The sequence below is a fragment of the Melanostigma gelatinosum genome (genome assembly GCF_949748355.1).
Source record: "Melanostigma gelatinosum genome assembly, chromosome: 1".
NCBI classification, from domain to species: Eukaryota; Metazoa; Chordata; class Actinopteri; order Perciformes; family Zoarcidae; genus Melanostigma; species Melanostigma gelatinosum.
The window spans coordinates 26,573,564-26,598,799 of NC_136634.1; the positions used below are offsets into that span (position 1 = coordinate 26,573,564).

Genomic DNA, 25,236 nt, shown 5'->3' on the forward strand with positions numbered 1-25,236 from the left:
TTAAAGATTGTCCCATGGGTGCCATGTTTTTTAATGATACAGTGAGCTGCGCGCTCACACACACACACACACACACACACACACACACACACACACACACTCAGTGGTAGTGCCCTGTCGTCCTTACGGTTGGGGGATTCTTGAGATAAGTCAGACAGCAGGTTGAGGGCGTCAGCAGACTTCACCTCTTCACACACTGATAGGACAGCAGCTGGGACAGCGTACGGACCATGACCGAAGCATCGATTAATAACTGATTGTACACTCAAACCTTTTAAAAGGCAGTCTATATTTCTGTGCACTCTTTTGGTTTCCTGGTCATGCTCTCACTTTAATGTTGGGCAAACATGCACTGTGCCAAGATGTGACTTCACGCTACACAGCAAGTCAACTGCTACAGTATTAAGCACAATGTGATACTGTGCATTCAACAGATGCCCTCAGGTCATTTTAAACACGTTGTTTTATTAGAAATGAACTCATATTTTACAACGTGTTTACTTGTTATGCCTAATTCCAATGTAGACGTATCTCCGAGCGTCCCGAGAGAAGCATCAAGCCTAACGTTGTGATGAATGGGCTTCAATGCATCCAACGGAGCGCCCCTCCTGGCCAATCAGGGGCTCTGCAGCAGCTTCGACACCACCCCCCAGCGGCCGCACAGGCGCACTGAGCTCACAACTGCCATTTTGTGGCAGAGGCTACTCTGCTAAAGCGAGAGAGGGATTAAAACTAACTGCGAAGAAGCCTGCATTTCTCACCAGCGTGGTCAACTTTGTAGCACAGGCTCTCTGCTCCCGCTCGAGTTAAACGGGGAGAGAAACACAGAAAAAAGAGGTAAAGTATCACTACTTTTCTGATAAGGGGGGAGTTTGCAGGATCTTTAATCGGCCTCTAGGTGTCACGATGGGGCTCTGGGTCCGGCAGCTCGTTGGAGAGTGTTTGTCTCCCTCTATCGTTATCGAAAACCCCGTCAAAATACGTTTAAATAACCCAAGTAGTCATAAATGTACACACAACCCGCTGTATTTTACACGCATCTGTCACAATATCGTCGACGAGAACTTACGAATGCTTCGACGATTTGGTTGGAGAGTTTAGGCCGAGGCGTCCATTTTCTCGCTTCTTTGTTTCCCGTCTTTACAGCCTTGACGACATGGAAACTGGCGGGTTTAAGTTATCGCCCTTAGCTAGCGTTAGCTTGTTAGCATTAGCTAATACACGCCAGGTGTGACACACGCATTCACATCCCTAAATGCGCGATGACATTACTACGGGTGTGCACGCAAACAGCCGCGTAGTATGTCACGACACTCCACGTTTTAGCGTGTTTCGTACTAACTTAAACTCATGTAGCAACTCACGTTAGCCCACAGTTAGCGTTAGCTAGGTCTGCACAGCAGCTAGGCCCTTCGCCCGTCGTAGCGTTACGTTGGACTGTTGAAAGTACTGGAATCCCAACAAGTGACCACATTCAAACATCGATGTAGTATATCATGTAACTGCGCTGGTTGTGGTCGCGTCTGTCCTTACTTTCATTGAAATGTGAGTCGGTTCAAAGCGCCTTTCAGGTTGCGCAGTAAATACGCGGAGAGTTCCGCTCGGGCCAGCGAAGACAGTGACGAGGCATTCGAGTGAAACGGAGATCACAGCGGTCACTGATTGTCTGAGACCAAACACACGACGCGTGTTTCCCCCGAAATCAGCCCTCTTCCACGGTCAAATGTCGCATTTCTCTTCCCTTTTCCGTAGCGGTGCTGTGGTCGGGTTTGGCAGTTGTTGTTGCGCCCGCTTGTCTCTCTATTCTAAGCCCACCTTGAGCATCACAGCCACATATGTATGTTATAGCAGAGAGCTCCCTCTACGATTCGGCTTGGAGAGCTACAAAAATACCGCTATAGAAATGCCGGCAAGGAGGCGACAGAGCAGTTCCGTCGCCTTGTTGTGGTAAATGTGTTGCAAAGCATCTATGAAGGCCTTTACAAGAGCCTCCCGGCTTCCACCAGTAAGACAAGTGGACACGAAACCTGCAAACAGCAGATGTTGTTCTCACAAACTGCCATGCAGCTGTGCCAGCACTGATGTGCACTTTACATTAACCAGTCCTGAGACCACAGTGCAGCTGTGGTATTTATAAAATATGACTCGACTACTTTCCGAGTTTATGTTGTTAGATACTGTCGTTGTTGAAGAAAATAGACCCATTATCCAAAGTATGAGTGGTGCTGCTGTATTTGGCATGTCGTGGTCCAAGAGTTCAAGCATGTTTTGTTAACTTTTACACAATGGCCACACCGTTGAGACTCGCAACACTGTGCACGGACCAAAATCATGAGTGACTTTATCGCCTTGTGCTTTTTAAACAAGGGACAATACGAGTTAGAGGTTGTGAAATGTTCAGAAAGGATTTCAAGGCCTGTGGTTATCAATCAATATTTGGAAACCCTGGGGCAAAAAAAACTCCGCTTTAAGGATTCTTATCTTGTACGAAACCTTCAACGACAGCTTTTGTGCGTCCTTGTGACCACGATGCATAGAAAGAGGAGTGTTTACAGTCGAGAACCTGACACGGCTCTCTGTACTGCCATGTCTTGTTCCTTATCAGACCAGTGTGAAGCCTTTCACAGTGAGCTTGTGTGTATGTGGAGTCACACACTCTTTATGAAACGCCTTTCAGCGCTTGAAGAAAAAGCATCAGTGCCGAGTGTTGCACAGTTTTCAGCTTTGAACTGATGTTCACAATAACAGCTCATTTGGGCATAACTGTTTGCATGAAGTGTTTCCCTCTCGGGTTTACAAACGGTGATATTCAACCACAGGCTTTGAAGTTATTCTGAACAGAACAGTTGACGTGATCAGAGATGTGTAGGCTGTTGGAGTCACCGTGTCTGCCTGTGTAACATCTCCCTCTTCCCTCCCTCAGGTTGACAGGGACAGTCAGGTAGCAGGCAGGCAAAGGGTCAGCAAAGCTCAGCAGCAGACAAAAGGGAGAGCAGCTGTATCGCAGCCCTGCACGCTGCAGCCCGGCCTACAGAAAGCATGAAAACAGTTAATCTGTCGTTGCTGTTCCAGGTAACACTAGTAGGGTTGAGTGGCAGCATATGTACAGCAATGGGCTGTTTGAAATAGGTCTCACTCAAACATGCCTTTCTTTAGCAGCAGATTCAAGGCAGTTGAGCAGAGAGCAGAACTCCGCTCCGTCAGCCCAATAGACCACACTCGCAGCATTACGTGCTGCTGATGTATCACTGCTTCCCTGGAAGTCAGGATCTGATCCATGAACAGAATGATTACAGTCATGTAATGCTGTGTGTACAAATCATATTGCAATTCTTTCATATCTATCAGATGAAAATACTCCAGCCAATGAATGTTTTGATGCCCTCTTCATATCAGAGTATTAGAGCTGAAACAACATTCTGATAATTCATGATTTAAGCATAAAGCATTCCCAGTTCCAGCTTCTCAGATGTGACTATATGCTGCTTTGTTTAACCCTCTCAACCCAAAACCTGCAGGCGGGATGGGAATGTTTTCTTTGAAGAATCTCCGAAGCTAAATGGACTCGTAGCTCTCTTCTAGCCTTCTGACCGCTCAAAGCACTTTAACACACATGTCATCATTCACCCATTCACACGCTGACGACAGGGGCTACCATGCAAGGTGCCACCTATTCATCAGGACTCTGTCATCATTAACACACATTCATACACTACGGGAGCCACTTGGGGTAAATTCTCTTGCCCAAGGACACATCGTCATGGACCAACGGAGCCGAGGATCGAACCGCCGATCCTCTGATTGAAGGACGACCCTGCTCTACCGCTGAGCCACAGTCTCCTAGCTACACCGTTCATCACAGCCAGAAGCTGTGAAAATAGTCATACTCGTCAGATCTTTATCTTTCCGACAGTCCTTGAACACGTCATGTGTGACTCACGCTTCCGTCAGAAAAAGCAGTCGAAACGAAGCTGGAGTTGTGATATTTCATCAACAACATGTCTCATTTAGAATCTCGCCACAAATAAACAGCTGGCTTCAACTAGACGCTCCTCAAGGAAGCCACGATGGTCTCGGCTGAGACCAACACAGGTGTGACCGGAGCAGAAGAGGGTTCAGAGGGTTATACTCTGTCATAGTAAAGTGAAGTAGTGCTACGACCACCGTCACAATGTGACCACAGACACACAAGAACGAACACGCATGCAGAAAACAAGCTCAGGTTCATGAGGGTTTTTGAATTTGGTTAAATTGCAAATGTTTAACCGTTGTCAGCACCACCGTGAAGCAGACAGATGAAGTCACGGCTCAGCTCCATGTTGGCCGTTTGACACGTTGGTTTGCAGTCTTGTGTGATGAAAGGGTCTGAAGGTTGTTCATGTGATAAGACGAGGTATCTGTTGCATGGGGAGGTGCAGGGTAAATGATGTCAGACTGAACCCCACTGTAGAGGTGGAATACACTGCTAGATCATTTTTGTTCCCACATATTTCAGTTCCTACCCAGCATGGACGGAGGGCCAACAGAGGGTGTAGGGGTGGTGGAGGTCCGGCTCAAAGACTTCCCCTCCATCCAGGCCGTTCACAGCCAGAGTGCCATGGTGGCTGACCTCCTCCAGCAAGCTGCAGAAGCCGGGGGCGTGGTGGAGGAACAAGGTTCTTACTAACTGCACATGAAATGGTCCCACATGTCAAAAGAGCACAGAGACGTAGATTTCCAGTGAAAGTAGAATCATTTACTCCGACATGTTGTGTTTCAGGTCACGGGGACGGAATGCTAGCAGCTGCTCAGCAGCAGCTGATGGATGCCGGGGTGGGGGTCGGTGTGGACGGTGGAGCCGGGGTTGAGATGATGGTTATGGACTCGCTGGATCCCACCCTGTTGCAGATGAAGACTGAGGTAAGCTGACTGTCAAGAGCTTTGTGTTGATGTCCAGACCTGGTCTCTGAAGAAGGTGGTTTGGATGTCTGAGGATTCCTTCTGTCCCTGCTGGAGTACGTAGCTCTGCCCAACATTAACATGGAGTTGATTTGCAGGTGATAGATGTCACAGTGGGGGGATCGATAACCATGGGTGTCGTCGGAGGGGTGGCGGGTGGCGCTCACCAAGCAACTGTAACAACCGTGGACCATACTCAGATCATCACTCTACAGGTAGGCGCTCCTCTGGAGATAGAATCCTGCAGTTCCTTCCTCCTGCGTCGCTGTCTGGTGGGTGCTGACCTCAGGGCTTCTCGTTCTCAGGTGGTGAACATGGAGGAGCAGGCGGCTCTGGGTCTCGGGGAGCTCCAGCTGGTCCAGGTGCCGGTCTCTGCCACTACTGTGGAGGCCCTGCAGCAAGGCACCTTTGTAGACACCACTGCTATGCCAAAGGACGGAGACCCGGTCATCTGCCACACCCTGCCGCTGCCGGAGGGCTTTCAGGTAAACACACAGACGCTCATAGTCGGCCTTTAACTCAACATTTATGCCCGACTGCATCTGAAAACGAGCTGCTGCATCACTTTTAGGAGGGTTGTGACACTTGAACTACTGGCGAATCAGTGACGACGGTGTGTGTGCAGTTACACATGTTTAAATAACAATGACAGGAATTTATATTCTTATTAACTGACTTATTCTGGTTGCCTTTAAAATACGTACACATATTTAGTTCAGTAAGGAAAGACAGAGCACATACTTTCTCTTTTACTTGAGCAGCTGTGACTTGTCTCCGTGATGAACTGACAGTGAATGCATGTGATGTGTAGGTGGTTAAGGTCGGAGCTAATGGGGAGGTGGAGACAGTGGAGCAGGAGGAGGGAGGAGAAACCCACCCTATAGAGGAGGAGGAGGAGGATGAGGAGGTGGGGAACCAGCTGCTGGACGATGTGGAGGAGGAGCCCATTCAGCCTCTGAATGACGACCCAACCTGGGCTAAAGACCCAGACTATCAGCCCCCATGCGGAGCGTTCAAGACGACCAAGAAGGCAAGATAGCTGTGTGGTGTCAGTCTCTCTGTCATCAAACCACATGCTAAAAGCTTTCACTGTCATCAGCTTAACATGCGGTGTGACGGCTCGCTGTGTGTCCAGGGTAAGAAGAGTCGTCTGCGTTACGCTGACGGAGATAAGGACATGGACGTCAGTGTCTATGACTTTGAAGAGGAACAGCAGGAGGGCCTTCTGTCTGAGGTCAATGCTGAGAAAGTGGTGGGCAACATGAAACCACCCAAACCCACCAAGATCAAGAAGAAAGGTGAGACACTGCGTAATGGAAGTGACACCATTGTGATTTGGTTTGGCTGGGAATACAGCCACGGTCGTCTTGTGCCGCCCATAACGACTTCAAACGTATTTTAAACTGCCATAAGAGCCACATCTGCTCCTTACATCACTCCTAACTAGTAAACATAAGGAGCGCTTCTCTACCATACTGTCACAGTTACTTCAAATGGATTGTGAAGTGAAAATGTTCACAGTGCTCACTGCACACCCACAATGCATTGCAATTCATGTGTTAGTTCAGATCTCATTTAGCTGCTCTATCACAGTCGATACTCCTGGGCTCCACTTGAAAATGTCAAACTCCGTGACAATACAAGTGAATACCACTTAAAACAAAGATTAACTGTGTTAGTGCCCGTAGCTGCTGGCGCCCGTAGCTGCTGGCGCCCGTAGCTGTTAGCACCCGTAGCTGTTAGCACCCGTAGCTGCTAGCACCCGTAGCTGCTAGCACAGAGACCCAGCCCTCAGTAGCGCTGGCTGATGGTTGAAACACTGTCATGTAATGCGAGGTCTGTGTCTGTCATTGCTGTGTCAGGAGTGAAGAAGACGTTTCAGTGTGAGCTGTGTAGCTACACGTGCCCTCGACGCTCCAACCTGGACAGACACATGAAGAGCCACACGGATGAGAGACCTCACAAATGTCACCTGTGTGGACGAGCCTTCAGGACGGTCACCCTGCTCAGAAACCATCTCAACACACACACGGGTATATGCGACCACACGCCTTCATCAGAACCGTAGCAGTAGTCTAAAGAGAAAACGGAACAACGGTTGAGTGTTTCAATGCCGTGCAGCATGTGGGAAGCTGACTTTGTTTTTAATGTACGCAGGAACTCGGCCGCACAAGTGCACAGACTGTGATATGGCTTTTGTGACCAGTGGAGAGTTGGTCCGTCATCGTCGCTACAAACACACACATGAGAAACCCTTCAAATGCTCCATGTGTGACTACGCCAGCGTGGAGGTAAACCCAGCTTCTGTCTGCTTGTGTTTCTATGTGAAGTTGTCAAAGTGCAGTGTGTTGCATCTTAGTGGCTGCACAATAGATACACTTTGATACTGCTCACTAGAGGGAACTTAAGTTCTGCAGAGGCAACAGAATGGCGTACACGTGTTGAACACGTTGCTATTAGCCCAGCTGATTGGCTGTGCTTGAGTAGAACAGTAATGGTGGATGACGGACTCCAGACAGAGCAGATTCAAATATCACTGAGTCATATAACGGCAGGTTATTATTGTTTGCCAGTGCTCTGAACGTGTTTGTGTGTGGATGTTGCGTAGGTGAGCAAACTAAAGCGTCACATTCGTTCCCACACCGGTGAGCGTCCGTTCCAGTGCAGCCTGTGCAGCTACGCCAGCAGAGACACGTACAAGCTGAAGAGACACATGAGGACACACTCGGGTAAGATGGACACCGTTGCCTCTGATCTCCACTTGTAAAGCTGTCGAGGAGGAGCAGGAGATATAGGACCAGTATTGTTTTTAAAATATTTCATGTTTACTAAAGAATGTGTCCCAATCAAAAGGATCAGAGTTCACTTGACCTGCTGAAAAACCGCATTAGTTGTCAACTACAGAACTATACTTTAAGCAATACTGATGGATACAGGATTGTTCAAATCTATCATTGTGGGGTAATTCATAATACCTCCTGCATATTGTTACCTCTTAGGATTCGTTTGTATTCTTCTAATGTTCTGTTTGATGAAGACCATGAATTATGGCGTTGAACAATGATACACCCGTCTACATCTCAATCCTCTTCTCAGGGGAGAAACCTTACGAGTGCTACATCTGCCACGCCCGATTCACCCAGAGTGGAACCATGAAGATGCACATTCTGCAGAAACACACAGAGAATGTGGCCAAATTTCACTGTCCACACTGTGACACAGTCATCGCACGCAAGAGCGACCTGGGTAATGCCCTCCCTCACTCACTCACTCGGACCAGAGGGTTTGCTTTGCCCTGTTGTTTCATTCCCTCAGTCGTCTGTGTGCTCCTCCAGGTGTCCACCTTCGTAAGCAGCACTCATTCATTGAGACTGGAAAGAAGTGTCGTTACTGCGACGCTGTTTTCCACGAGCGCTACGCTCTGATCCAGCACCAGAAGTCCCATAAGAACGAGAAGAGGTTCAAGTGCGACATGTGTGACTACTGCTGCCGCCAGGTGTGTACATACAAGCGTCTCTGTGGAGTCGTGTGTGTTACCGTTCATTTGGACGTCAGTACCACTGAAGTGATAACAGTCATTACCTTCTGAAATGAATAATTGCAGAAACAAGAGTCTACAGCCCTGATGGAGACTCTGAGTGATATTTGCCAGATTGACCTCAGTTTAGTGGGTCTGCTGCTAGATGGGAAACATTGTTGCTGTAGGACTGAAGCTTGACCTGCTCTGGCCACTAGACGAAAGGTCTTCAGGATTCATACTCTGTGGATCATCCTTCCAGTACTCGATGAGATATTTAATTCTGGACCCAACGACAGACCGACGTTGCCATCCACAGGGCATTGCCGCTACCGTGGCTTTAACATGTTTTATTTTGAATGGATGTACAGTCCTTTTCCAAAACTAGACAACTGAAGATGAATATGAGACAAGAGATCAGCATTTAAGCTTTTATTTCCAGGTGTTTGCATCTCGATCTGTTGAAGAACCGGAGACCGAGCACCTTCTGTAAAGGAACAACCGATGTTAAGCTGAGCAACGGTGTAAGAACTCCAATTGATCAAAGTGATCCTTTCTTAATATTTAGCTTTCAATAACTGCATTTATTTATTGGTTTATTTGAACGGGACAGAGCACATTAATAAAAACATTTCTGCAAATGCACCAGAGTTAAAGCCAAAAGGCTATTCTTCATCTGTAGTCCCAAGAGGCAGATGTTACAAAATAAACCTAAAAACAGAAGGTAAGATTAAAGTTAAAAGGTTATACAATGTTGACACTTAACAATGTGTGGACAAACAATGACAAAAGTGAGAATAAAACTGTTAATTGTCAAGGACAGACAAGACATGCAACACAGAGGCTCTCAAAGTCAGCACACACAAAGCAAATAAAAAGGATAACTATGTTAAAATAGAAACATGGACTAAAAACAGTATTATGCTGTAGTTGTTTAGAAACTAAAAAACATCCACGTCAGAGGCACAAAACATAAAAGCATGCAGAGTATGTGAAATACATGAATCACTCAGACACAGCTAAAGAACAATAAAAGACATGCATGCAGGTCGATGAGGGTCCACCGGCAATTTAAAGAAAGACAGAAAGGTGACAACAGACAGATGGAGGGACGTTCAACACAGGCAGAGAAACAGTTACAATCTACTGCTGACAGAGCTGAGTACAACTAACCATTTCTGTAAGTGAGCTTTACATGAACTGCATGCTTGTAGTTCTAATGGTCACTGGGATGGAGTTCCATTGTAGTGCAGCTTGTACTGAACATGCAGAATGACTGAAAGCACTTTTCCTGAGTGGGATAATGTGATCCCCTCTTGCTGCTCCTCTTGTGAGCCGATAACCAGTTGTACTTATGATCACAAATAGTTTGAGCGGAGAGGTCAAGCCATGTATAATCTTGTACATTAGACATTCACATATTTAATCATGTTCTCCCAACTAAACATGTTATCATTTTTTATAAATAAATAAAAACTTAAAATGAATTTGTTAGTATAGGGCAATGATGAGAAAGAACAGATTTTTCATCAAGGAGTTTGAGTGTGCGTTTATACAATGACTGTAGTGGTTTCAGAGTCGTGGTGCTAGCCTGTGACCAGGTTGTTAAACAGTAAGTGATATGGGAAACGACCATAGCAAGCATGTATGTCTTAGCTGCCTCTGTTGACATGTAGTTTCGTGTGAACCTGAAATTTGAGAGATTGAATTTGACCCGGTTACAGACCTTTTTCACCTGAGATTTGAATGACAATTTGGAATCAAAAAGTACTCCGAGATACTTGTAGTCAGGTACAACCAGTGGTGTATAAAGTACTCAAAAGCCATACTCCAGTAAAAGTAAAAAGTCACCTATTAGAATACTACTTGAGTAAAAGTCTTAAAGTATCTGATATTTATTGTACTTAAGTACTTTTGTACTTAAGTACAATAGTACTTAAGTATCAAAAGTAATTTTCTGATATTAAATGTACATCATAACCTGAACATTAAATGAACATCATAACCTGTTCATTGAAAGTAAAAGTACAAGTAAATGCTGTTAATAAAAAAGCAAAGGGTCAGAATTGTGAGAATGATGAAGTTTATTCTTTTAAGTGCTGTGGCATCATGACCAAGGACATGGAGCTGTGTTGAACATAATTGGGTTGGCTGTGATCCATTCAGGAGCAACAATGTTCAACATAATATATTGTACATAAGTATACTTTTGCATCTACTATGAACTTATCATCATAATTCTCCGAAAAGCAATATGACACTATGAAGGAGTTGCGTTTATAAGTATGCTCAATGCCGACTAGAGGATGTAGAGGGCCAATGCATAATATTGTGTTCAGCAAAAAATATCCACTTGATGCATCAGGTCAGTGTTTTGAGAAAGGACGCCTGCCTTGTAAACTCCTGTGGGCCTGATTTGAACACAATAGACAAAGGTTTTTGCTCAAGATGAATCTGCAATTGGGCGACTGCTACCATCATAACTCCATCTGATCATCCACAACATGACTCAAATATCAAAACATGATCAATACTAAAGCAGCAACCCAGTCATTACTTGAAACTGAAACATGTCCTGTTCATCTTCAAAAGAAGTTGGTTTACAAAATTGTGAGAATTCAGTCTCGCTCTTCTTGGGCTGAAGACTAGTCCTGCGATGCTAAATAGCCTTTCACAGGCCGCTGAGGCAGGTAAAGGTGTGTTCAGCGTCACAGACAGCTTGCGCACTGCTGCGAAGGATTTCCCTAATGCTAACGCTAATGCTAACGCTAACGCTGCGCTCTCTCGGCTCCCATCAATCCTATGGTGTCGTGGCTAGCTATAGCTAACGTTAGCCAACTAGTGCTGCACAACTGTCAACACTTCCTCAGCTCACTAACTCGCTAGCAATCCACGGGTGTTGATCTTCGTCACCACCGTCGTTTGTTGCGGGAGTAGCAGGTGCTTCCATTTCTGCTTCCATCATTGTAGAGTGGAATTCTACTCATGTAGTCGCCCGCTAGCTATAGCATGTAGCATCCTGGGCATCACTGGGAATCAAAACACCGCGGCTTTGAGAGCACTTGTTTGCAATTGTGCATTGACGTGATTGACCAATGATTTAACTCGCAAGCTCGGACCACTGATTCACCAAACCTGCTTGCTTGCAGTCTGTGTTCCACCACAGTCCCCGACGCTGCTCTCATGATTCATTTTTTTCTCAAGATAGATTTGATTTTGTAGCGAGTAACGAAGGTTTCAGGGGAAATGTATCGGAGTAAAAGTATCAGTTTTCTTTGCAAAATGTAGTGAAGTAGAAGTAAACAGAAATATAAGTAGTAAAGTACAGATACCCAAAAAAACTACTTAAGTACAGTAACGAAGTATTTCTACTTCGTTACTATACACCACTGGGTACAACCCGTAGCCTCTCCCCAGATATACAAACATCCGGCTCTACACTACCACAGTTTGTTTGGGTAAGAAACATACACAGTGTTTTGGATACGTTTAGTTGTAAACAGAATTGCTTTAACCATGCAGTTACATGAACCATGGAGTTAGTGAGTTCATTTGCAACCATTTCAAGTAAATCACAGTGTCATCTGCATACATTTGGATGTTTGTGTCAGGGCATGCTGATGGCAGATCATTGATATATAAAGAGAACAGCAGTGGGCCCAGGACAGATCCTTGTGGGACGCCTGTGGACAAGTGTAGGGCGGTCGATTGATGGTTCTGTATTTGGACATACTGTGATCTGTTTAGCAAATATGATTCAATCCATTTAAGTGTACCTGAGGAGAAATTGTAGCCGTGCAACTTAGACAAAAGAATGCTATGGTTAACAGTGTCAAATGCCTTCTTGAGATCAAGAAACACAACTCCAACAACTCCCCCTTTGTCCATTAGAAATTAGATTTTTTTCTGTGAAGAAACAGCTGCTGTCTCACTAGAATAATTGGCTCTGAAGCCGAATTGCATTGGGTGAAGGGCGAAATAACTGGTATTCAAATGGCAGATCATTTGCTCAGCTACCAACTTCTCTGCAACATTTGATGTTGTTGGCAGCATACTGATGGGTCTGTAATTACAGGTAGAACGGGGATCTCCATCTTTGAATACTGGAACAACAGCAGCCGACTTCCAAACACTGGGAAACGCTCTGAGAGGTTGATGATTTTGCTGATGGGATCTGTTAGTGTTGTGTTAAGTTCTTTGAGGATAACTGCATCCATACAAAATACATCCTTTGCTTTGGAAGGTTTAAGAGACCTGATTATTCTCGTGACCTCTGATTGAGTCACATATCTAATGCTGAAGGCCGGCTCCAACGAATTTACTCTACAGACGTGTGTTTTCTCAGAGAAACATTTAGCAATCGTAACCACAGAATCAATGAAATAGTGATTGAAAGCTGTTGCTACTTCCGCTGGGTTATTGGACAGCTTTCCATTTATGTTAAGTTGCTGCAGCTTCCTTACTTTGTCCTGTTAGCTTGTGTAACTGCTTGTGTAAATACTAAAACATCTTTTTAGTATTACCTCTTGCCTTTTCTATTATAGTCAGGAAGAAATCTGCCTTAACTTTTCTTCATTTCTTTACCACTTTGTTCCTCAGCATAGCAAAACGTTGTCTGTCATGGCTCGATTTATTTTTAATTGCAGTTTTTAAGACACAATCCCGTTCTTGCATTCATTTTAAGATATCATTTATCCAAGGAATAGTGTGTTTGATATTCTTGTGCCTAAATTTGCTATTAAAATCCTTGATAGTGTTCTCTAATTTCTTTGAGAATTTATGACTGTCTTCCTCAATGTCTATTCCCAACAGTAGTTCATCCCAGTCAATTAGTTGAACAGTGTTTTTAAAGTTTTCTTGATTGTTTTTGATGATTCTAAAAGATTCATCGTCCCTGACAGAAGGCCTCAAACACTTGCTGGTTAGTTTCCTGGCTACCAGAGTCAGATTGTGGTCGGAGAGACCAGTTACCATATTGAGAGATTTTAGAACTCTCAGGCCTTTTACTAAATGTTAAATCAATTTGGGTCCTGGAGGAATTTGTTATTCTTGTGGGCCCACTGATCAACTGCACAAGGTCAAAGTCATCAGTAATCAGTTTAAGATTCTTTCTAGATGATTTGTCCTCCCAATTGATGTTAAAATCACCCATAATAATTACCTCTTTACTGAAATTGCATTATTTTAATAGCTTCACAAGTTCCTCATAGAAATGATTATTGGAAGAGGGAGGGTGATAAATTACAATAAGTGTGAAAGACATTTGTGGTGATAAGATTATATTGAGACCTATGCATTCCAAATCTTTCCAGACAGTCCACTGGATTTCATTACACCGGATACTATCTCACACATAGATCATGACTCCACCACCCTTTGATCCAACCCTATCTCTCCTGTAAATGTTATAACCTGGCACTGTTGCTGCTGATGGAGCATTTTTGTGGAGCCAGGTCTCAGATAAACAAAGAAAGTCTAAATTGGAATCAAGCAAGAGATGATGGACTTGATCACTTTTAGATTTAATGCTTCTTATGTTCAGATGCCCACCTTTTGGCTTAACTTTAGGATCCCACGCTGTATTTGAGTGATTGACAGTCCGGAAGACGGCCCACTTCCTGTTCTTTGAGTTCGCGGGATTTAGCAGTTTCTTGTTTACATTTTGGGTAATCTTTCCAATTACACGTGGACTACCTGAAGACATGCCGCCAATGGTCGGAACACTCTGTGGCTCAGTCAGTGCAGTGTCCGCCTCGTTTCTCGATGATGTCGAACCGCATGGAGCCTCTGACAAACCCGCGGTGCTGCCGGCCGTCACGTTAGCGCCCAGCCTCGGCTCCAGCGCCGGTAGTCCGCTGGAGTTTAGGGGTGGGTTGATGACAACCGTTTTCAAAACTAACTGGATGTTAGCAGGTCTTATAAAGTTACAAAGCAATCCATAGACTAAGTCTGCACGCCAAAAATCACCAAACTGGGGTCGGGGGGGGGGGGGGGGGTCCCTTGAGTGTCCTCTTTAGTAAGTCCAATGCATGCTCAGTCAGGGTTACGGCTACGAACCTTCTGTTTCTTTTCTTTGTCAGAACCTCTTTCCTTCTTGCTGATGGTTTGTATCTCCTGCTGTAGCCTCCGCAGGGCTCCAGACTTGTTGTATATGTGACCATTTTTCCGAGCATGCCAATTCCAATTTCACACGATCACATTTCTGCGAGTGTACGATGATCGTTCTGTAGTGGAGACCGTTATTCCTTCTCCGCCTCGACTTGACGAGCGCGTGTTGAGCAGTTGGGATCACGGCGGTGGGGTCAAGCACCGTTACAGGCTTGTGCCCGCGGTACCTAATTCGTGCACGCTCAGCAGAAATACTTTTCTGCTGGCTCCGTGCGCTCACATGACGTGCATGCACCTGGTTTTTACCTGCGCAGCTTGAGACTAATGTAAACGCTATATGTGTACAGCAAGTGTATGTACCAGTGGCTTTCCCTGGTCTGCTGGTTTGACGTCTGTTGCTCCGTGTACCAGCGGTTTCTCTCTTCTTCAGGACGTTCCAAATGGTTGTACTGGCTCTGGCCACTGTTTGTTCTGATTGATGCTCCTCCTTCTCTCAGCTCCCAGAGCCCACTCACTTTAAAAATGAATGGGTTCAAACATATGGTGCTATCTTCTACGTTGTTTAACCGATCTAGATATAAATACTAGGGGTGGGGGGAAGAAATCGATACAGCAGAGTATCGCGATTTTGCGTGGCGATATTGTATCAATACACGGATGGCAAGTATCGATCTTTTATTATATAAACTATAAAAAAATATTTATATATATTTTATTTTTAGAAAAATCAAATCAATTGCTTCTTCAGTCCACTAGATCAGCAGTTCCCAAACTTTTTAGGCCGCGCACCCCCTTCTACATCCCGACCTGGTTCGCGCACCCCCCCCCCCTTAATAAAAAAAAAAAAAGAAGCAACAGAGCCTTTTAAGCCTTTATAGCTGCATAAGAATCGGACCAATGAGAGAACAGTTTGCTCGCGCGTGGCATTTGTTTACAAGATTTAGTCCGCTGTTAAATGTTGCAGTGTGAACACAAACCGAACAAAGGAGCAACTGCAACAAAGCAAACGAACTGAAGGTGTGAAAACGCCCTGAAACACTGCAACAAAGTTTCAATAACTTTCAGTGACACAAGGCGTCACTTTTAAAGAGCAATACGGATGGCGAGCACACACGCACAGGCTCAGAGGCAGATTATCACATTTAATTTACAATTAATGAGCGACTAATGTAGCCAGGATGTCTTCGGACAAAGCATCGATGCGGCGACACAGTGTTGTTGGACACCGGGATCATGCACAACTTTTTTGCTTCTTTCTCTCCAATCATACATTCCACCATCTCTCTGGCAGCTGGCAAGCTCACGTCTTCGGCGATTGTGTGCGGTAGCCCCTTTCTCGCTATTCTGTAACCAGATATGAAGCCCGTAGTGCGTCATTTATAGGCCCAACACATGAATGAGACTCCAGTTGTTTTTGGCTGTTTTGTAACTCCTCCAATTTGGATATAAACAATGTAAGGGGCTTTTGACTTGCACTGGCATGCTTGGTGTTCAGGTGGCGACGTAAATAAGAGCTTCAGACTGTTAGCCAGAACCTCACTGCACACCACGCACTGTGGCTTTGGGGAATCTGCGTTGCCAATCCAAGTGAAGCCCAGACACAGATACTTTTCATCATATTTCCTCTTTTTTTTCCCAGTCTGATGCTCACCCTCGTTTCCTCTTTTTCACCTTGACTCCGCGATGGGCCGATGTGCTCCCGATTTGTCTGTGCTATCCCTTCCTCCTTTTCGGTCTCCTCCGTCTCATCTTCCTCTGACTCCCGTTCGATTTCTTCTCCCGGTCTCTCCCCAGCGCACCTCTCCGTTCCCCTCGCCTCCGATTTCTCTCTCTCTCTCTCTCTCTCTCTCTCGCTCTCGCTCTCGCTCTCTCTCTCGCTCTCTGTCCCTCTCCTCTTTTACGACTGATAGCTTCAGATGTCCCACCTGACAGTTTCCCCGATTTCAGCCAGTTTAGCATATTTGCATGAATGTTGCTGAATGAATGAAGTTCGCTGTTAGCTGACGCTAGCTGCACAAGCTAGGCTTGCTAGTGTGTACGACTGGCGGCAGGCGGCAAGACTGCCGGAAGGAGCTCAAGTGCATTTATTAAATTGTACGTTTTTAATTTTAAATCTTCCAAAGGGAATTTTTATAATTCATGTTTTTATTTTCTGAAAAACCCACTTTTTAAATAAAAATTACATTTTGTTTTAATATTTAATATTATTACACCATCAGACCGCCATTACACTTTTCCTCTCGCGCACCCCCAGGGGTGCGCGCACCACACTTTGGGAAACCCTGCACTAGATGGTGCTGAGTTATTTTCTGGTGAGGTCAGCAAAGGTCCCGGGTCAGCGTGATTGGTAGGAAGTTGGTCAAAACAAAGAGAGACATCTGGCCTCACAACGGGGTTAAACCTGCCAACAGTAGCCGGCTCATGGGGAGAGTGCAGCGCATAACTCTCTCTGCCCTCGACGTCCACGCATCACAAGTTATACTGAGTTACATAACTCTAATATCCTACTTATGTAAGTTATAGTTCATATGCTGAGTCCACACGTTTGCATTTAGTTAAGTTGGACTATGTAGTGATACAAACAGTTCAGTTTGTCAGGTTCATGCAACATTTATGACATTGTTGGTCAGTCTGTCTGCTTGACAATCATATTCTGCTGCAATAAAAATGATTGAAGTGAGATGAACAGACTGAAAACTTTATCTTATCAGATAAAACATGTTGACACAGTTTTCCTTTGGGGACATCATTTGAAGTTGAAAAAAGTAATAAATTGCTAAATATGTTATCGCAGTATCGTGATAATATCGCAGTATCGTGATAACATAGTATCGCGGGACCTCTGGTGATTCCCACCCCTAATAAATACCTGGCAATAGAAACTGAACTGCTGATATCTTGTCTCATATTCATCTTTTGACATGTGGCCTCATGGTTCCAGAAGGAACTGTGTGTTACTGTCTGTGTACCTGTGTTTTCTAACGTTGTCTCGCATGCTGCTGGGTCCAGGAGCGCCACATGGTCATGCACCGTCGAACTCACACCGGAGAGAAACCATACGCCTGCAGCCAGTGTGAGAAGACCTTCAGACAGAAGCAGCTGCTGGACATGCACTTCAAACGCTACCACGACCCCAACTTTGTCCCCACCGCCTTCGTCTGCCCCAAGTGCAGCAAGACCTTCACTCGCAGGGTAACGCCACTCTGACTACCTGTCACGCACCTCAGGTGCTACTGAGTAACCAGCTATAGAAGTCAACAGACTCTTTAACAGTGTGTTCTTGTAGAACACCATGGCTCGCCACTCGGAGAACTGCACTGGTGAGGTGGAGGATGCTGAGAATGGAGCCCCACCCCCGAAGAAAGGGAGGAGAGGAAGAAAGAGGAAGATGAGGAGCAGGAGAGATGAGGATGACACCGGTGAGAATCTTACATTGTATGCAAGCGCGGGCGAGATGCTGTGTTTGCTCTGGTCTGATCAGTTGACCTGATGTCTGTCTTTGTTGTTTCTCTGTCATGCAGAGGAGGAGGATCATGCTGAATTGGATGAGGAGGAGGAGGAGGAGGAGGAAGGGGACGGCGAGGAAGAGGCATCACTGCTCCAGGAAGAGGAGGAGCCAGAAAGCATGGAACTGGACCAGGCCCCTGCCGCCATCCCAGTACCGGCTCCTGACGAGCCACCGGTCAAGAGGAAACGAGGCCGCCCCCCAAAGAACGCGCCCAAGCCTCCAACACCGAGCAAGTCCGCCAGGGTGGCTGCCAAGACGGCTGCTTCAGGTGAGAACACGGACAAGTTGATGTGGAGCACAGGTTGTTTTTAGTTCATGTAATATCGAAGTACTGTGTCTTTAAAGCCGATCAGCGTTGAGATGCTCCTGTCATCATCGTCCTGACGTTGTTGAATCAGGAAAAATATCTTGTAGCCGTAGGTGTTCACCCAGAGCTCTACGATACCTGGTATCAGTAGAGACCGGACCGGACTATGTATAACCCGTACGGTACGAACGATGCATGTGCTACCTGCCACTTTGTCATGAACGTTATGGGTTGTGTTCTGCAGCTGCTGCCATCATTCAGGTGGAGGACGAGAGCACGGGAGCAGTGGAGAACATCATCGTGAAGAAGGAGGACAGCGACGCCTCTGCGGTGACGCCTCTGGAGCAGGGAGTGGCCCTGACCATGGAGGGGGCGGAGCTAGACGGAGAGGGGGTGGAGACTGTGGAGCTGGCCGTGAACGAGGAAACGGCCACCGCTAATGGAGATCTGACGCCGGAGATGATCCTCAGCATGATGGACCGGTGAACACGTGTAGCCGGACTATGAGTACACACATCAACATTTCCACATCCTTGGCCTCGTCCTCATGTACATGTGTGGGCTTTTAACGGCAGCCGTTTTGCCTCCATTGAAGTGGCTACAAACACAACCATGCACAAAGAAGGGAAGCCGCATGTAAATATTTACACACACTACCGGTAACTTCAGATCCATGTCCATCAACTGCATTCTGATGATTGTGGGTCTCTCACACACACACACACACACACACACACACACACACACACACACACTAGCAGAGCCCAGGTCGTAACCAGATATGGTCCAAGCTACTGATGGACTGCTCTGCTCTTCATGCTTTTCTCAGTCTGAATGTCTTCTGAATGAGTCATTGTGTGTTTTGCTACTTGTTTCTACCCAAAGCCACATCCTGTGTCAGTTTACCCACACACAGCTCCTCTACATGCCGCTCTGCCAGAAGGACACATTATCTGATTTACCTTCACTTTTTACTTGCTTGCTCTTCTTGCAACCAACCCCATTTTGCAAATTCAAGCCTTTCTATGTGTATATATAGATATAAATGTAGTTTTTGCTCATGAAAGCGAGTCTATGGTACATGACTTTGAGGTGCCACTACTCTCAGCCGTCTGTGTATCTTCCTCTAGTGTTTCAACACATGTGTCAGTGATCAGTTTATTCATGAGCAGATGCATTCTAATGAACAGAAGTGACATCCAGCAGCCGGCCCGGTGTTCTCCTCCTTCCTCACCGATGGATCATGTTCGTCCTTCTCGTGAGCATGTTGATGGAGTTACTTTGCCGTCACATGAACTGAACCATCTTCGCCGGTTCGAGGAAGTGCAGATCCTAATTCAGTTGGTGGAACGTTGTTCTATCGTTGTTAACGTGGAATTATGTCAATGCATCTGAGCTCTGGGCAGCCTCCAGTGATGTTCTCCAAGGTTCTACCAGCCACTCTGGTTCCTCCTTTAAAGGTCTTATTGGTTTTGGAACGAGAATGCACGATGTTGATTGATGATAACGTCAGATAACGATAATGTCACTTTGTCTTTTTTCTTTTGAAAATAAGGTCGTAACACACTTAAGTCAATAAAAGTAATTATATAGATATATATATAATATAATATATATATATATAATATCGTGCCCCCCCCCCCCCCCCCCCACTACAATGATCAACTCTGGCTGGTGGTTTGCATGTAAACACACATTTGAAAGCCTTTTCCTCTTTGATTGGCAGTGAAGCTTTTTTAACATTTTGAAGCAGCTGCCTTGGAGACTTTGTTAAGCTGTAAACGTGCTGGTGCTCCATGTCCGTCTGCAGATGAACCGCTGACGTTCTGGAGCTCGTAGACATTCAGCTGCTTTCATTTCTGGCCCGTCTACAGTTTCCACTGCGGTCGGTTGAGTTCAGTGGTGACACAGAAGGTCTCTTTCTGTTCTCCTGAACCCTGTTAGTGAGGTTAGTTTCACCTTTAGAGAACAGCAGGGTGATTAGTATCTGCTGAGAGACTCATCTACATGCTTCTATAACATGTATGTGATGTATACGATATGTTAACGTCATCCCGAGGCCTGGACGAAGGCTTTCCCTTGGTTTCCATCTGTTGCGGATACGGAGGTCTGTCTCCTGGAGGAATCAGGATTAGAACAAAGCACATGAAATGATTTGTGTTCTGAAGCGGTTGTGCTGGTTGTCTATGTGGCCGTTCTGTCACTGTGTTGGATGGAACCACTTGCATCAGTCGGATGGACACAGAGCGACGTCACTGACATCAAATGGACGCTTTAGTGAGATGTGCTGCTGAGGTCTGAAGGCTCATTCTGTCAAACAAGGAAGACCAAACGTCCTGTCGTCAACCGATCATGTTGTTGCTTTGCAGGCGGACGGATGGATGTTTGGCTGTTCTCATAGCAACAGCGCTGCTTTTTGTTTGCACATTGCTCGTTTGTTTCTGGCAGAAGAATTGAGAGAGAATGGTTTGAAGGTCAGGAGCACAGAAGAAACTTTTGTCCTGTTGGAAGATGAGACACTGTACAGCTGATGACAAATAAAATCCTGCTAATGGGCCGTGACTGCTCCTGTTCTTTACCAGCTCAACACACACACACACTGCTCAGGATCTGTGTTGGATAACGGTGATCCATCAGATGTTGCTGCACTGCAGCTTTAGCTTCGCGCGTCTGTGTGAGCTGCATACTGTCATCAAATCCTACACATGACACATGAACATGGTGGTAAATGGAGTTCTAACCACTCGGAGCGCTTCAACACTACATGTCATTCACACGCTGATGACGGGCTAACACGCAAGGTGTTTGTTTTCTACCACTCACTCCTATTCACACACTGACGGCTCAGATTTGGGGTTAAGTGTGTTGCCCAAGGACACGTCGACATGGACTGGAGGAGCCGGGGATGGAACCAGCGATCCTCTGATTGAAGGCCTATACTATTGACTCAGGCCTATTACAGTACATCAGGAAGACGCCTGTATTACTGCTGCAGTGAGGAAGGTTCCAGCAGGAGGGGGCAATGTTTTTCAAAAATAAAATGTATTGATTTAACAATGCAAATACTGACAACAACTCCGGCTTCAATACATTTATGAATCAGAGAGCGTGGCACTAGCAGAGTGTCTTCTCTCCATGTCAACAGCTGGTACAGTTTATCCTCTAAAGGTCACACAGATGCACCTCATTCAGTCCATGCAGTGTCTGTGTATCTGTCAGGTTTATGTCTTATAGTACCACCCAGCCTTATTCAACACCTGTCATACACACATTCTCCCTATCTCACACACACACACACCTTCAGTTTCGTTTGGTTTTATTGTCTTTGTATTTGCTGCTCTGGCTGTTTCTGGGTCACTTCCTGTAATACAGAAATAAAAAGCTGCCTGCTAGTGTCAAACTGCTCATACATCATTCTGCACAATGGAGCTCAAATATGCACATCTACACGTATGTGTTTAATATAACACGGTTAAAGGCCGTTCTGCAACGTCCTTCCATACTTCAGAACTAAGACTTTTGTCATTTTGAAAGACTGGTACTTTTACTAGTTCTGTTGATACTTGATCAAAACACTCCACTTGCACTATTAGCAAAAGCTAAATGTTCTTTATAGCATGTTTGGTGCCCCCTGCTGGTCAATCAAACAGCCTCGTGGTCGTCATACAGTCTGACGTGTGTGTGTGTGTGTGTGTGTGTGTGTGGGCGGGCGTCGTTCTTCTCTCCGTTCACTACAACACTGACTTGACGTGGAACAGGATGTGTGTGTCAAATTTCATGAAGTGCACAATAAGCAAGAACGGGAGACAAGTGTGCACGGGTGGAAAAGAGAAAGTGGGTGACTGTGTGTGTGTGTGTTTGTGTCTCCACCCTCCACTTTCTGATTTCTGCTCCACGTACCAACACCTTCCTCCGCTGCTCTCTGCTCTGCCACAGATTTATGCGGATTGTCTCTTTCAGAATCTGTGTTCTTTCCTCTGAACATATGGGTTGTTGACTGCGTGTGTTTCCCTCCATTACCTCTTTATGTGTTGATAATGTGGTGAAGACACCGGAGGAGCAGTAGATGATCACAGCTAGCTTCTAGTTTCATTGAAGTGTGAAGGATGGACTCCGTCTCCCAGAACCTGAGAGGTAAGCAAACTTCATCAATGCTCTTTTTCACAGTTTGAAGATATGGAAATAGAGCAGTAAAGTAATAACCAATGGATTTTGAATGCTTTACCTCATGGACAGCACATCACATGTGTGTGTATATATATGTATACATAGTTCCCAGTGAATTTAGTTCAAAGTGATGCAGTCTGAGTCACTAAACCTGTGATAAATCCAGCATCAATTATGCTGAAAGTTAGGCTGGGTCATGTTTTTAGAAACGGGTTGAGTTCGTTCCATCCTCTATCCTCCATCGATGGTTCACTCATACTCATCGATTGGAGCTACCTGCCTGTCCTCCATTCACTGCACGTCACCGGAGTCTTCCACAAGCTGCCAGCTGGACAGCTGTGATAAACCCAGAGAAGAGTCAGCGTACTTTACATTTCCAGTTCTCTTGTTGCAAAGTCAATGTGTTTTTGGTTAGATGTCTGAAATAATAGGACATAAAATAAGTCAGTAAAAATACCCTACTTGTGAATTGTGAAGCTTTTACGTGTCTTAAAAAAGTCGGTTCCTAACAAATGAGTAGAACTAGAACACAAGTCCTGAAGTCATGTGACCGTGGTGGAGTTCCATTATGTACAACGTTAGCTTGTTACTTCTGGGGATTGCATTCACGCTTCACAAATCATAATCATCAGTGAAGATGATCTTGCTGAACAAAAGGTGTCAATATCAGAAACGTTTGTTTAACACAGAGATTCTTTTCTACAACAATCCAAACTTCAATGGAAGCATCTCATTGGCTGTTTGTTGAGGGAACCAGCGATGCTAACTTCCTGTTGGACAACGAGAATACTTCATCATCCTGCAGCACTCTATAGCCATGTTGGTTGTTCACGTTGATTATGGTCATTCTGGGGGAGTGGCTTTGGAGGGCTGTCAGTGTTGATGACCTGGATACTGAAACGCTAGATCTAGCGACTCTTAGAGCGAATGCTGCTAGCTCCTTTCACTATAAAACGGTGTTTAGGTTGGATCATTTCACAAAATCGAGGGTACTCTTGCTGGTCTCTAATGTTGCAGACCACAGCTTTAATATTAGAAGCATTTCTGATCTAAAACATGCAAAAATAGGAAAATATGAACCCAAATGTGACAAGTGGAATACCAAAAACACAAACGGAGCCTTTGATTATTTTCATATAATTACAGAACAGCATACTGCGAGTGGATGAATCGCAAGCAGCTGTAAAATAAACTAGAAAATTTCACAAGAAATTTTGACACTGTGGCTTCTACGACCCAAAGACGCAATATATATACACGCCAATATTACCGGTAGTATCATTGAGGTTCAATTGAGATATCGCTTCTCTCTTTTCTGCATTTTCGATTCATACTCTTGGACTGAATCTTGTGTTCGTGATGGACAGTCCACAAATGGCTCCCGTCATTTCTGTATTGAAGTATACATCTTTGTTTGGAAGCCTTTGGAAATGATGGGAGCTAACGCTCCCTTCATTTCTGTATTTTAGATATATAACTTTGTTTGAGACATACCTTTGAAAATTACATTTCTGTATTTGTGATGGAAAGACTTGAACTTAACATTTGTTAACATGAACCTCATTCTGAGCTTCATGTTAAGATACAGTTACTCTGTGGGGCTTTTATTTTGAAAGGAGGGGGAGAGGAGACAGAATCATAATGTTTGACACATACACAGAGGTTATTAAATGACAGGCTTCATCACAAGCAGTCCAGTTAAAATTCACTCTGTGGGGCTTTTATTTTGAAAGGGTGGGAAAATACAGAAATCGGAGACCTGTCTGAAAAATGTTGAAGGCCAAAAGCATTAAACTGCACTGCTGAAAACCCTTCTAGTTGAAATGTCTAACTGGCGTTTGGAAGCTAAACTGTATTATCGAAAGAAGCTAAGAGCTGAATTACAATGCAGGAAAAACTTGAAGCTAAACGATTTTACTGTCAAAGTAATAGCAGTAAAAGTAGTCATAGTAGTAGTAGTAGTTACTGAGCTAGTGGAAGCATGTAGATGTTGAACAGAAGAGGCCCCAGTATTGAACCTTGGGGAACACCACATGTCATTTTAGTCAGCTCTGATGTGTAATCAGCTACAGACACAAAGTATTCTCGGCCCTTCAAGTAGGATTCAAACCAGTTAAGTGCTGTGCCAGAGAGTCCCACCCAGATTTTTAGTCTTTCTAGGAGTATGGCATGGTCGACCGTGTCGAATGCAGCACTGAGATCTAGTAACACTAAGACTGAACTTCTGCCATTGTCTATGTTTAAGTGGATGTCGTTGAAAACCTTAACAAGAGCAGTTTCAGTGCTGTGGTGCTGTCGAAAGCCTGACTGGAAAACATCAAAGCAGTTATTTACGGTCAAGAAGTTGGTCAGCTGTTGGAAAACCGCTTTTTCAATTATTTTACTTAAAAATGGGAGGTTTGATATTGGCCTATAATTTTTCATCGTTGCGGAGTCTAAACTAACCTTCTTTAGGAGTGGTTTAATAACTGCAGTTTTTAGGGCTTGTGGGAAGACACCGGAGAGAAGGGATGTGTTTACAATTTGTAAAAGATCAGTGGTCATGCAGTTTGAAATATTTTTGAAAAAGTGTGTTGGTAGAATATCCAAGCAGCAGGAGGATGACTTCAGATGTTGTATAATGTCTTCTAGGCTTCTACGGTCGATTGAATGAAATTGTGTCATGATATTTGAATGGATGTTATTCAGAGA

General features: G+C 45.0%; 2 protein-coding genes across 2 annotated transcripts in view; both read left to right on the top strand.

Moving 5' to 3' along the window:
- The first annotated feature begins 696 nt into the window (after window positions 1-696).
- On the top strand, window positions 697-21,734 carry LOC306781955 (transcriptional repressor CTCF-like). The gene is made up of 16 exons (XM_079275083.1): window positions 697-837; window positions 4,496-4,655; window positions 4,760-4,899; window positions 5,037-5,153; window positions 5,244-5,423; window positions 5,750-5,968; window positions 6,074-6,236; window positions 6,801-6,971; window positions 7,096-7,229; window positions 7,547-7,667; window positions 8,035-8,184; window positions 8,274-8,434; window positions 17,573-17,755; window positions 17,850-17,982; window positions 18,085-18,339; window positions 18,623-21,734. The coding sequence occupies exons 2-16, from the start codon at window positions 4,508-4,510 to the stop codon at window positions 18,862-18,864; spliced, it is 2,517 nt and encodes an 838-aa protein (XP_079131209.1). The 5' UTR covers window positions 697-837; window positions 4,496-4,507; the 3' UTR covers window positions 18,865-21,734.
- Window positions 21,735-22,481: 747 nt separating this feature from the next.
- LOC306775153 (capping protein, Arp2/3 and myosin-I linker protein 3-like) overlaps window positions 22,482-25,236 on the top strand; it is a 75,226-nt gene continuing 72,471 nt past the window's right edge. Inside the window, exon 1 of the mRNA XM_079265437.1 lies at window positions 22,482-22,512. Coding sequence (XP_079121563.1) covers window positions 22,485-22,512 — 28 coding nt within the window. The 5' untranslated portion in view covers window positions 22,482-22,484. The remainder of the gene's footprint in view (window positions 22,513-25,236) is intronic.

Coding starts and splice junctions, on each gene's coding strand:
- LOC306781955 (XM_079275083.1), top strand. CDS start 4,508: ATGGACGGAGGGCCAACAGAGGGTGTAGGGGTGGTGGAGGTCCGGCTC. Junction 6,237..6,800: donor CACCAAGATCAAGAAGAAAG/GTGAGACACTGC, acceptor TTGCTGTGTCAG/GAGTGAAGAAGACGTTTCAG. Junction 8,185..8,273: donor CGCACGCAAGAGCGACCTGG/GTAATGCCCTCC, acceptor GTGCTCCTCCAG/GTGTCCACCTTCGTAAGCAG.